The sequence below is a fragment of the Perca fluviatilis genome, chromosome 9 (assembly GCF_010015445.1).
Source record: "Perca fluviatilis chromosome 9, GENO_Pfluv_1.0, whole genome shotgun sequence".
Taxonomy (NCBI): Eukaryota; Metazoa; Chordata; class Actinopteri; order Perciformes; family Percidae; genus Perca; species Perca fluviatilis.
In genome coordinates, this window is record NC_053120.1 from 30,823,475 (window position 1) to 30,836,704 (window position 13,230).

The 13,230-nt window shown below is 38.3% G+C and overlaps 3 protein-coding genes across 3 annotated transcripts; 2 read left to right on the plus strand and 1 right to left on the minus strand.

Moving 5' to 3' along the window:
- The first annotated feature begins 748 nt into the window (after nt 1–748).
- Nucleotides 749–5,797, plus strand: uck2a (uridine-cytidine kinase 2a). Its single transcript, XM_039812378.1, has 7 exons — nt 749–940; nt 2,456–2,615; nt 2,883–2,979; nt 3,404–3,546; nt 4,049–4,146; nt 4,236–4,284; nt 4,702–5,797. Exons 1-7 carry the CDS (start codon nt 836–838, stop codon nt 4,833–4,835), a joined length of 786 nt encoding a protein of 261 aa, XP_039668312.1. The 5' UTR covers nt 749–835; the 3' UTR covers nt 4,836–5,797.
- Nucleotides 5,798–6,276: 479 nt separating this feature from the next.
- aatf (apoptosis antagonizing transcription factor) lies at nt 6,277–8,483 on the minus strand. The gene has a single exon (XM_039812364.1). The coding sequence runs from the start codon at nt 8,392–8,394 to the stop codon at nt 6,826–6,828; it is 1,569 nt and encodes a 522-aa protein (XP_039668298.1). The 5' UTR covers nt 8,395–8,483; the 3' UTR covers nt 6,277–6,825.
- An 843-nt stretch (nt 8,484–9,326) lies between these two features.
- magoh (mago homolog, exon junction complex subunit) lies at nt 9,327–13,153 on the plus strand. Its single transcript, XM_039812380.1, has 5 exons — nt 9,327–9,525; nt 9,861–9,919; nt 11,437–11,547; nt 11,694–11,776; nt 12,939–13,153. Exons 1-5 carry the CDS (start codon nt 9,435–9,437, stop codon nt 13,036–13,038), a joined length of 444 nt encoding a protein of 147 aa, XP_039668314.1. The 5' UTR covers nt 9,327–9,434; the 3' UTR covers nt 13,039–13,153.
- The last annotated feature ends 77 nt before the right edge of the window (nt 13,154–13,230 follow it).

The following is a 13,230-nucleotide window of genomic DNA, read 5'->3' on the forward strand; positions in this document are numbered from 1 at the left end:
ATAAATATTCCCAGAGGGGAATTTAGTTGTTGTATATTGTTAAATATTTAACAATAATACAAAGCAATTGAACGGTTCTATAACAAAATATATTTATTTAGCCCATAGTCTGTCTCTGTATTACATGTCATTTTTGAGAATGGTGTAGGCGGATTATATTGGCCTACCGTAAATTGCAAGGTGATGTGCAAAAACAGTGAAATAAATGTCCTGAAATAAATGCTTTTATCTCAAATGTGGTAATAGAAATAGAAAGTAGGCGAATGGAGAGCTGAGTGTAGCTAATCCCTCGGTTTAATAGACTAAAACAGTCTATTTTTATAAAAACAAATTCAAAATAAAAGTTCACAATTCACAATTGGAAAAATTACAAAGAGCTACACTCTTGACTTACTAATTGACTAACATTGTTTACGTAATATACCTAACTCTGATTTCATTATCATCATCATCATCATCATCATCACCAACAACAACATCATCATCATCATCTCCATGCATAATCAGACCACCACTTTTAATTGCCAGAAAAAGTTCAAGGCAGCCTATACAAGGAAACAAGGAATAAGGAAGGACAATAACGTTTTCTGAATCTGAATCTAAGATGTCCATATGTTGAATGTTTTTAAAGCCTTTTTGTTAGGGGATTTAAAAATTAAATTTAGCCTATGTAGGCTAATGTTCAAACTCATGGAGGCAGACCACCACTTCATCATCATCGCTTCCATGCCCATTAACGTCAGCCTCATCATCGTCACCATCATCAAATGGGAGGAGCGCAGGCACCCTAGTGTGTTGTAGGTTGTAGAGGGCCGCATCGCGCTGCAGATGAAGCATGACAGGCGATTGCGAGACAAAGCCAGGTGACCAAGACGAAAATGAAAGTATTAATCGGCATCCTTTCCTCATTGGCGTGGCTGGAGGGACAGCTAGTGGCAAGGTGGGTATTTATATCATAATAAAGGCTTTTTTATTTATTGGTCTTTATAAGGTGTTTGTTGTATTTCACTATATGTGTGGGCCGACACAAATAGATTTGTTTTTGGAAATTTAAAGATGACGCGCACTTTAGTTTTTTCTTTTATAAAATAATCGTAACGTTATCATGTTTTATGTTTCTGTTTGATCAATTGCAGTGATTGTGTTGCTTGGTAATTAACCTATACGCCGCCCGACAGCATGTCAAAATAGGAACATGTGCTTATTCAAAATATAGGCTACCTTTTTTTTAGATGCTTAATAAAGTTGTGTGATAGGCCTAAATGGAAATCTGACTTAAGGTCTCATATCAGGATCAGAGTAAAATCAGATGATGTCAGTTAATTTGCATCAGCTGCGCAGGGTCTGCCGGCTATGATGAAAATGAGACACCAAAACACATTGAAAACTCAAACTCTACAATCTTGCATATAAGCAGATTGGCAGACTGGCTAGTATGTCAAGTTGTGATGCTGCCTTCGGGCCACATATTTATGATTATCAAATACCCAGTGCAAGATGTGGCCTGAAGACTTTTTTTGTTTTTGTTTTGTTATCTTGATATATATTGTTTCTGATGGATCTGCTGATATCTGGCTTTTCTTCATTTGTGACATTGATGTAACCTCTCTCTCTGTCTCAAGCTTCCTCTAGATTTTCACTTCACCCCATTTAACAGGATGGCTCATTAGCATTACAATTCAAAGTCTTCATTGTCATGAGAGACTTAATCTTAATATCTGCATTATCATATTTGATTCTGTATTCAATATTTTTGTAGGTAAGTGTTATCTTTTGAAGAACAGAAATTGATGCATTAGATTTATATTTTGTTGCAGAGTAGATCATCAGGATACAAAACCAAAGGCAAAATTAAAGTCTTTTATTTTTTTCTTAATGTGTGACATATGTGGTCATTTAAATGCCAGAGGTAGAAGCAAAGTAAGCAGTCCTGCCTGCAAGCCACTGTAACAGTTTAAACCTGGCAGGTATATAAATGTATTTATTATTGAAGTAGGCTGGTCCTTGACGTTAGTTATGTAGGTGACAGTAGGATGATTCTATAGGTGATTAAATCAACAACTTGAGTCAACAGACAGTTGTTTGTGGGTGTAACTTCCTGGTACTATGACACCTTTTTCCCTTAAGACTAACTGCTCACAGAACCACCTGCTTTCCCACACATGTTATCTGAGTAAACTGCAATCTTTTGTTTTGTGTATGTGACTTTCTGTGAGTGCATTCTTTCTGCCAGGTCCAGATATGATATGAAAATCCAAGTTTGCAGACTTTAAATACAATATGGCTCAACATACTTCCAGACCATGAAGACATGTGCAAACTAAATGAAAGCATGAATTAAAGTGTATGCGTTGGTTTAATTTGTACATACAACCACTCAAGTTCCAAAAGTGGAAGGTTGTGGTGAATAAGGGGCCAGTATTTTGTCCTACTATTTTGTTCTTCTGTGTGACAGTCGTCGGTGTGCAGCAAGATCATGGAGCTGCTGGGCCAGAACAAGATTGACCACCACCAGCGGCAAGTTGCCATCCTCAGCCAAGACAGCTTCTACAAGGTCCTCACCCTAGAGCAGAAGGCCAAGGCACTCAAGGGCCAGTTCAACTTCGACCACCCAGGTATGTTGATAATATTCCCATCATCACATGCCTCATTGTATTCATGCATCATCTGGCAGCAGGGTAATCAAGGATAGAAGTCTGTTGGTCTGAAACAGCTGTGTCTCTTGCTGGGAAACGTTTGCCTTGTGTATTCAATATTGATATGTGATTCCAGCAATTAAGTCATATGTGTTTCAGGATGTTGATGTGTGTGGTTTGCTTGGTGATATTTCATCCTGCTAGAGAAATAATTGTAACTGTTTTGTACTCTTTCCTTCTGTATAGATGCATTTGACAATGACCTCATAATCGCGACTTTGTGGAACATCAAGGAGGGAAAAACTGTACACATCCCTGTTTATGACTTTGTTTCCCATTCCAGGTGAATGAGTCTGCTATATACAGAGACAACATAACAGGTGTATTTGCACAAATAGATGTCTGGAAGGGGGGGGCAAACATTTGAAAATCTGAATCACATCGCAGTATGCTATGGAAAATGGTCGTCAGTAATACAAAGTATATGTAATTGTAGTAAATTGACTATAACATGCAGAAGTACGGGTGTGGTCCCTTTTTTTTACTTTTATTTTGCGGTTTTTCTCGTGTTGCTCTGAAACAATGAATAATTAAACATTGAAAGATTTTCATTGTAGCTTTAAAGCGTGACTTTTGAAACATTTTTCCCTTTTTTACAAAAGAATAGTTAAATAAAACGCACCATTGCTCAGTTCAGTACAGTCTTTGGGTCAGCAAATGTAGGCACACTTTAAGTGTTTTTACATTTAATGTCTTTTGTATGGCAGGAAGGAAGAGACGGTGACAGTGTACCCTGCTGATGTGGTGTTGTTTGAGGGCATCCTGATGTTCTATTCTCAGGAGATCCGAGACTTATTCCAAATGAAGCTGTTTGTAGACACCGATGCAGATACACGTCTATCTCGAAGAGGTGAAATGTAAAAGCATGACTTGACAAATCCCTTCAGTTTCTAAACACAAGAGGCAGGAAACTAAATTAAAGATAGTTAGACATTTCAGGAAATACACTTATTTGCTTTCTTGCTGAGAATAAGATGTGAAGATTGATACCACTCAGGTCTGTAAAGTAAATTTGAAGCTACCACCGGAAAGCTTTTAGCTTAGCCAAAAAAATTGGAAGCAGTGGGAAAACGCTAAACTGGCTGTGTCAAAAGCCAATACAATCTTTGTTTATTTAATCTTTACAAAAAAAAGTGTAAAAAAAAAATGACACTGCGGTTTTATGTAGAGCTATATATTAAGATATTCTTGGAGTCTTTGAACAAACTGGCAGTAGTTTCATATTTACTGTACAGACACAAAATTAATTCACAATAACACTCGGCGAGCGAAAGCGTTTTTTTCTCTCAATGTCAAATTATTGGTATACCTTTTTAAAGATAACGTTTCCCTGGTCTCATTTTTTCCCCCAGTGCTGCGTGATATAAGTGAACGTGGACGAGACTTGGAAAGCGTTCTAGCACAGTACATTACTTTTGTCAAGCCTGCATTTGAGGAGTTCTGTCTGCCAGTAAGTGCTATTCTACATGTACTGCCCAAATCATTTGTATGGTTGTGTTCTTCAGTTTCCCCTTTGTCCTTTTTATTGACGCTGTTTAGACAAAGAAATATGCTGATGTGATCATACCGAGAGGAGTTGACAATCTTGGTGAGTATTTGGGTTTTTGGAGCTTGGAGATGGTACTAAAGAAATTGAAACCAAATGTTCAAGACACTAGTCTTAACAGTTGTTATCAAGGACACAGCTGTGTTTAGTGGCCTCTAAACTGGGAATTGTTTTTAAAACTAAGGAAGCAAAAGCTGTTGGGAGAACAAAACAGCTTTGTCTGTTGATTTGACAAAAGATCTTTAAACCATCCAAGACTAACTGCAATAGAAAACTACACTGTACATAGTCTAAATATCTTGAAGCAGGACACCTACCCTGACCCAGTCATTCATATATATATATATATATATATATATATATATATATATATATATATATATATATATATATATATATATATATATTTTTATTTTTTTTATATATTTATCCACACATTCTCTTTGTCTCTCAATACAGTTGCCATAAATCTCATAGTTCAGCACATCCAGGATATTTTAAACAGTGGTTTGACCAAACGGCTGAACGGGTGGATTAATGGTCATGGAACAACAAAGAACCAGCCAAATGATTCCAGCAGTCGGCTCCAATGAGTGCAGCTCTCCCCAAAGAGAGGAAGGAGGGTTTACCTGTACATGCCACATTTGCTCTACCTTGTGGCTAACAAAGCAGGAGTAATTTGCCAGGGAATCAAAAGGCCTCTTTTTGGTATCCTTTGTGGAGCTGGTTTAAAGTGTTTGTATTCAGTTCTAGTTTTCTCTATAGCTTGTGTACTGTATGACATGGAAGGTTTAGAAATACAAAGAGACTAACTTGTAATTTAATTTAAAACTGCTGTTTGCCTTTACCACAACACTGAAACTAATTAAAGAAGTTTTTGTGTCTAAAAAAGTTTCAACACATGACAGCCTTTAACCATACAATAAATGGAGTGTAGCAACATACTGTTTTACAGCCTTACCCTATCTTACTACCGTTAAAGGCTAATTCCCTTTATCAATGCAACTTGACAATTTCTTTTTCAAGCGCTGTATGACACATATTTTGACTTGTACAAATAGATTTTTGAAATAATGTACTTTGGATTGAAATTTTTGATGTTTGTTTCACGTTGCCCCAAGCTACACTTGCTTTGTCTTGTCTAAAACTAACAAACTAAATACATTAGTCAAATAAAACAACAGATTCCCACCTCAAATCATCTTGATGTATGACATCACAAAAAATGTGTACCGTCTTTGTGGACTAATGATTTTTTTTTTATTTCAATGTGATACTGACATTACATTAATTCATTTAATAAGATTTTGGTAACAAAGAACTTATGTTATGAAATTACCACAAAGTATTACTTTTCTTTGATTCCCATAAACTTGAGTCTTCAGATACTAATGTATGCAATGTTCATGTGAAATAGTGTTACTAAATGCATTGAACTATAAAATGTGAAGTTAAAGATCCCCAATGTTGATCTGTAAATTATGTTTAATGGAGTTTTCTTCCTGTATACTTTTTTCACATGATAAAGTTCTCAGGTACTGTTTGCCCCAAGTGACCCATCTGTCCCTTCCAAATTCTTGTATTTGATTTGTTGTTTTTTATTTAACTCTAAATCTAGACAATAAGATAAATGCCACATGCTTGGTGCTATATTGTAAGGTTGAACATTTAACTTGCTTTTAATTTCCAAATACTGTGGAGTTATGTAGTGGAAATGAGGCTGTAGCAACCTTTGGTCATATCCTCTTGTTTTTTGTGGAAATTTGGGGGTGCAGGCAATGATTAGATAAACAGCCTAAATTAGCTTCTTCCACACTAAGTTTAAGTAATAAGACTTGAACACGGCGTATATGACAAGTCATTTCTTCTATGATAAAGCCATATCCAGTATTTCTTTTCAATTAAAATATCTATATTTGACTGTTTGTTTGTTTTTTTTTATTTATTTTTTAATTGTTCTAGTGAAAAACCTAACGGACTACATTTTTTGGAAAATGTTTGTCACTGCCAATAAGGTCCATTTTAAAAATGCAGTTTTTTTTTTTTTTTTTTTTAAATCGTTAAAGCAGTGAAATTTGTTGAATCTTGTATAGTTACTGGAAAAACAGTATGCTATTAAGATATAAGTATGCTATACAATTTCCATGTTGTATGGAATTGAGACACATAAGTAAGTACAGTTCACTTTTTAAAGAAAAGGCCATACAATTTGAAGTGCACACTTTACTTGAATCATATGAGACTTGGTGATAGAAGAAAAAATATATACTTTGTTTTTCTTTAAATCCACTTAACAGTCATTAGGCGTTTTGTTTTGTTGGAAACACGTATTGCATGTTTTATCAAAAAATTCTCATGGCTCAGGCAACAAGACATACTGAAAATGTTACTCTGTATAAAATGTATTAATGAAGAACTATGTCCCCTGCAAGTCCATATTCTGTCAAGCTTCTCATGCCAAAAAGCAGGACCAGTTTGAGTCCTAATACATACTGCTACTGTGTCATTCAAGGGTGAAGAAAAGGCACTGCTTTGTTTACATCCTAAAACTTCGGCATGTGCCCCCACAGTCTCTCCTTCACATCACTCCCTGATTGTGGAGTTCTGACCAAAGAGGCCACGATACAGTTCATTGCGTGCATCGTCACTCACTGAGCTGTGGTCAATAGGAGCCATAAAATTGACCAGCTTACTGTGGATGTGGAATCTGACTTTACGGCCCTTGCTGGCTTTGGTATCTACCTTCTTCTTGATCTTGCTGCGCAATTTCTGGATGGCCAGCCACTGCCTGCCCATAGCCACCTGATCATTGGGGTCAGCTGCACTTGTCTTGCGTTCAATCAGCTCTCTTAGAAGCTGGTGGTAGAAATCATCATCATCAAATATATCCTCGTCCAGATCCTTTAGATGTGGGTTTGCTTTCAGCTGTTCCATCTCCTCTCCCTCTGTGGAGACAGTTTCAGAAGTGAAAACAGAGGCATCTTTTTTTCCCAGGACTCTGTACTCTGAGCGTCGGGTCTGGGTGCGTCGCACCAGCCTTTCCTTGTCCATCATCACCTGCTCCACCTGGGTCAATATGTTTCTGTCGAACGCCCCAAAACCCTTGCTGCTTTTGCCCATAGTCAGTCTGGTTTTATCATGCCACTTTTGCAACGTGGCGTTACAATAAGGCTGGAAAGAAGCAAACCGTTTGGCCATGAAGTCCGGGTACTCTGCCATCTCTAGTTTTCGTTTAGGTGCGCCGTCCTCCTGCACAGACCCTTTTTCATCCTCATTATCGTAACTGTTTATCTCCTCATGTTCACCCTGAGCTTTTGTCTTCCCTTGAGTGATGCTCCTCGTGTTTGCATTCTGATACAGCGTCTGATCGTGAAGCTCAAGGAGGGATCTCTGAAGAGCTTTCAAAGCTTTGTGGGTGTTTTTCAGCTCCCCCGCAAGCTCGGCTCCACCTCTCCTCTTGAACTCTGGGAAGGTCAGCGGCTGTGGAAGCTGGTTGGCAGTCACCAGAGCTTTCTGTATTTTGATTCGACCCTCAAGCAGTTGGTCCCACAGGGCCAGCTGGTTCTTCACAGCATTCCCTTTCTCAACCTCTTCGTCTACTTTCTCTTGAGAAAATGTACGGACAGCTCCCTCATCCTCGTCGTCTTCTTCATCATTGTCTTCCGTCTCGTCGTCATCTTCATCACTGCCTTCAGTCTCCTCGCCACTGTCATCATCTTCACTCACTCCCAGGTCATCCATGCCCTCTGTCAGTTTGTGGAAATCCACTCCCTGAGGAAAGGCCAGTTGAGCACCTAGTTGTGCATCACTGCCCACCAACTCCTCATTTTCATCATCATCCGCTTCTTCATCCCCTAAAGAATCCTCTTCTTCATCTTGCTCTTCTATGCTGCCCTCCTCCTCACCAGATTCATCAATATCCATCAACAGCTGTTTACGAGAGACTGTCTTCCCCACATACCGTCTGTCCGTTTCTGAGAGCAGAGATGTATTGTGCTTCCGCAGTGCACTTAGGCCCCCATCTTCATCGTCGTCCTCGTTGAATCTTTCTATCACTTTGGCTTTAGTCACGTCATCGTCATCCTCTGGATCAGCAAATTTAGGCAAAGGATTCAACAAATCCTCTAACTCCTGAGAAAATGAGCCTGCCATGGGTAAACGTTTATAAAAACCACACGTGTAGTCAAGACCGATCCTAGGAGCGGAAAGTGATGACGCAAGTAATATGCGACGACAGTTAAAGTCAGGATGACAAACCTGAGTAGCGTCTTTCAGGCAGAACATTTTTCAGACAGTGTATGAAGTCCTTATCTTATAACCAGGGTTCAAAATTAGCACCGTTTACCAGCCAAATGCTGGTGAAATATGCAAGTGGCTGGTAGATTTGCATCACTCACCAGCCAAAAAACCAAATGGTAATCTATTGAGTGGCTGGAAATATTTGAACATTTACTAGCCATTTGGCTGGTAGACAAAAAAGTTAATTTTGAAGCCTGCTTATAACATAATATTGTATAATCACATCCACGATAAAATCCTGGGCAGAACCAACCCCCAACATTAACCAGTAACTACTTTACTACTACTTTAATTAAAGAAGCAATAATATTTCCGGACCAACAACTAAGGTTGAATTGGAGTCAAATCAGACCAAAAACAGAAAGGTTAAAAAGAAAGAAAACTGAAAAGGTCAAAATAAATATATTCACAAACGTATTAAGTTTTATATTTTGACACTGAATAAATCTCACTTTGTGAATGTGAAGTTTGCCCATGAGACACAGTATTTTTGTATGGAATTATGGATTTGAGTATTGTTAGACCACAGTCTAGAGACTCTAAATTCAATGATAAAACCCTACTTTGTGTATATGTACATTTAACTCCGCTTAATATGGCAATTTGAGTATGAGTATAATGTTAATGAATTCATTTCAGGGATAGTAAATCCTCGCCCATATCATATTCATGCTATTATACATTGGTATAATAATCTTTAATACAACCATGATAAATACGGTCCTAATAGTAAGAACTTCCTGAAAGACAAATTTCGGGGCACCAAAGTCTTAAAAACCGGGTGACCCTCTACGCATGCGTATATTGATGGCGAGACACTTCACTAGCTTTTCTTGCTAGCTGAGTTTTGTTACGCAGACTTCACTAGAAAGAGTACTTTCTGGAGAGTAAAGATGTCAACAAGTGACTTCTATTTGAGATATTATGTTGGGCACAAGGGAAAGTTTGGACACGAGTTCCTGGAATTTGAATTCAGACCTGACGGTAAGTTCAGTTGGGCGGTAATACAAATGTTTTAGCTCTCCTGCGTCTAAGCTAACTTCGTTAGCCACCCGGTAATGGCTAGGCCGCAGCGGATTTAAAATGAGTTGTGAGCGCCAAAATATCTCTTTGGTTTCCACTGTAATGATAACAGTTGTTGTGTAGACTAAATTAATACCGCAAAAATATTAATTATAAATGCAGTAATGTTAAAAGTAATATACCCTGAGCGTTAGGCGCCATGTGGCCTGTAGGGTAACGTTAACAAACGCATGGGTTTGGTTAAAGTGATGCATTGTTTTGAATTTCCACTGTAAATGGAATTTTTTCTTTTGCAGGTAAACTGAGGTACGCAAACAACAGCAACTACAAGAATGACGTCATGATCAGGAAAGAGGTAAGTCATAATTATAAACACGTTGCTGTTGAGTAACTGAATAATTTGGAGTCCATGATTTTTGGGTTTCTTTCGTTGTCTTTCATTGACATTATGTCTCTGCACCATTCTCGTATAACAGATTATGTGAAGTATTTTTCTGTTCACACACTGGCCCTCATTTATCAACCTAACGTAGAAACTAGCGCAGATATGAGCGCAGAAATCATCTTACGACAGGTTTCACGTGGGATTCATGAAAAGTTCGTATCACACTAATCAGAGCGTAAGAATGGTCGTACATTGATAAATGCGGCGGCTGGAAACGATCGTCATTTAAATATCACGCCCCAATATATTCTCGGTTTTACAATTCTACAATTTATGACATGGCGAGACGTAATCCAGCTGAGAAGCGGAACTTTTCAGAGGTGGAGATTGAAACCATGATATCTCAGGTTCATTTGCACTAACGTGTGTACTATTTGTCAGCCTGAAAACTGGTATTAAAGGCTGTAGAAAGAATTCGGAATGGAAGGAGATCATCGGACTCCAGCTGAAGTTTAGCCTATTTAATTTATACATCCTTGACACATTTTTCTATAGTCCTAATAGTAATATACAGGCTTCTATTGCAATCTATTAGGCCTACATGTAGGTGTACCTATAATTAAATAAACACACGGTAGCAGAGTTTATGCAGTCTTTTATTTCACTCCTGTTTTTTTTTCATGAGTCAGAACGAGGCAACAGCTGAGGGAGAGCGTGTGTCCTCCACCTGAAGAATAAATAAAAATGTGCATCGTCATGTTTCCTGTATTGAATATCATTGTCAAACATAACACTATAGGCTACCTTTTTAAAGTGAGGAATAATATCCTGTCTCCTTCGTATAGCCCCCAGTTGGGGCTGTTCTGGACACTTCTCTCTGGGCATCGGGTCATCTGGCTCCATCGCTACATTTATGGCACAGTGTTTTCCTGTGCGATGTTGTGCAGAACCCCACAGGCTAAAACAATTTGCATAGAGGTCTTCTAAAAGAGCCAGATCTGCCATTGCTGATACGTGATCAACTGATGACTTCTCCTTCTCCTGTTAAACTGATTATATGCTGCACCGCAAGTCCACACTGAATCAAAAACTTGCGTACACAAGTTCAGACCAGACGTGAGATTTGATCGCAGCCTACGCTCACGTCCAAATTGATAAATGCCGAGCTTTGTGTAGGAATCGGCGTACGCCCGTCGTACGCCTGTTTTAGGTTGTACGCACGTTTCATAAATGAGGGCCTTTGAATAAATTCTGAGATATTGTTTCAAAGTGCTTTCATGCAGTTTTGTATGTAACAAGGGATGGGTGTTGTGCTAATTTATTAAGGGGCTTTATAATGATGATCACCCAAGCAGAGATATTGTTTCTGTTAATTTAGATAATCAACATCTAAAAATGGCTATATTCTCAAGTTATAAATGTATGGCCAAGCTTCACACATGCACTAAGTGTAACTGAGTCCATGTTTGTTCTGTGTACCAACCCAGGCATATGTACACAAAAGTGTGATGGAGGAGCTGAAGAGAATCATTGATGACAGTGAGATCACCAAGGAAGATGATGCTCTGTGGCCGCCTCCTGACAGAGTTGGCAGACAGGTTTGTGACTAAATTCACCATCAGACCTATGTTCTCTCTAGTTCTGTAGTAGTACTGTAGTAAATCAACTTTGCATTGAATAATTTGACCAGACGTTTTTGAAGCCTTAAAAATAAATTGCCTGTTTTTTGTCATAATTTTCACAGGAATTGGAGATCGTCATCGGAGACGAGCACATTTCATTCACAACCTCCAAAATTGGCTCTTTGATTGACGTCAACCAGTCAAAGTAAGCGCTTTATTCAGGAGTTGGGGAAAGTAGGCACTAGGGGTGTGAATCTTCACTGGTCTCACGATTCAATTACTAATATCTAGTAAACTATTCGATATTGCGATGCGTCACCTCCTCAATCTTATTAATTGCTACACATGGTTTTCATCAACACATTCAAGAAGGTGTGTGTGTGTCTATTGTATCTGCACTTTAAAAAGACACTTCCTGAATGTAGTAGAGTCTATACACAGCAGGCAAAAACAACAAAACCAGAGACTGGAAAATCAAGAAGTAACATCAATAGGCAATAATCTATTATGGGCTGACACTGCAGCAATGCAGAAACGTCCACATCGCGATGCAATAATTCAATTCAACACCCTTAGTAGCAGGTTGTGAGGGTATTTTCATACTTGCTGTTTTTTGCAGATGTGGCCACCGGTAAATCCCATGAACTTCTCTACATTTAGTTTTACGTGGTTGTGTTTGTCTTTACTGTAGCACATACAGCGTGTCTCAGAGCGGCCGCTCTTGCGTCGTCATTATATTGTTGCAGCGAGCGATGTCTGCGTGGCATTTTTGAAAAGTAACCACAGTTGCAACTGCGTTATCTGCGTTCCTATCCCTGTTAACTGAACAAGTAGCACAGCATGTTAAAGAGGCGTCGTCTCTCTGCCGTCCCCTGTACAGGTAAAGCCACCTACACGTAATCTGCGGTGAACCACTCTGCGTTGGCTGTGCTACAAGTATCGCTGTGCACCAACAGTTATAGCAGTTACCTTATGTAAGTCACTCTATTAGCTAACTGGAGTGAATTCTCCAAAGGTCTGTCTGGATTTAGTGGAACATTTGTTGTACAATGACAATAAATTAACCTTGAAACCATAGTATTATTATTATTATATTATTATTATTATTATTATTATTAAAAAATAAATAGTTTGAAGCAAATAATCGGAGACCTAGTGTAGGCTACTTATTCTATTCAAATAAATGAAATCCCCGTGCTTGTAAATGTCTTCTCGTATTTCTTTTATGAAGAAAAAATATTTGATAAATTTTCATTGCGCCCCTAAAATTCTTAATGCGCTCCTAAATTTTTCTACTTAGGAGCATATACAGGCACTGTATATTTGTCAGTAACAAAAAGGTTTCTTTTTAAATTGCATTGTTTCAGGGACCCTGAAGGTCTTCGGGTGTTCTACTACCTGGTGCAAGATCTGAAATGCCTGGTCTTCAGTCTCATTGGCCTACACTTCAAGATCAAGCCTATCTAAATGTGGAATTTGATTGTTTTAATTGCTTTAGCTAATGTTTCTGTTGTAGTACCGCATTTGTACATTTGCTTTTGGTGGAACTGTTTATTTTAAATAAAAGGGTCAGAAAAATGTATTGCTTGTCTAAGCTGCATATTTCATGTGTCCTTTGCTGGTATTAACAGTCTCCCATAACATTTGTCATAATTGTAT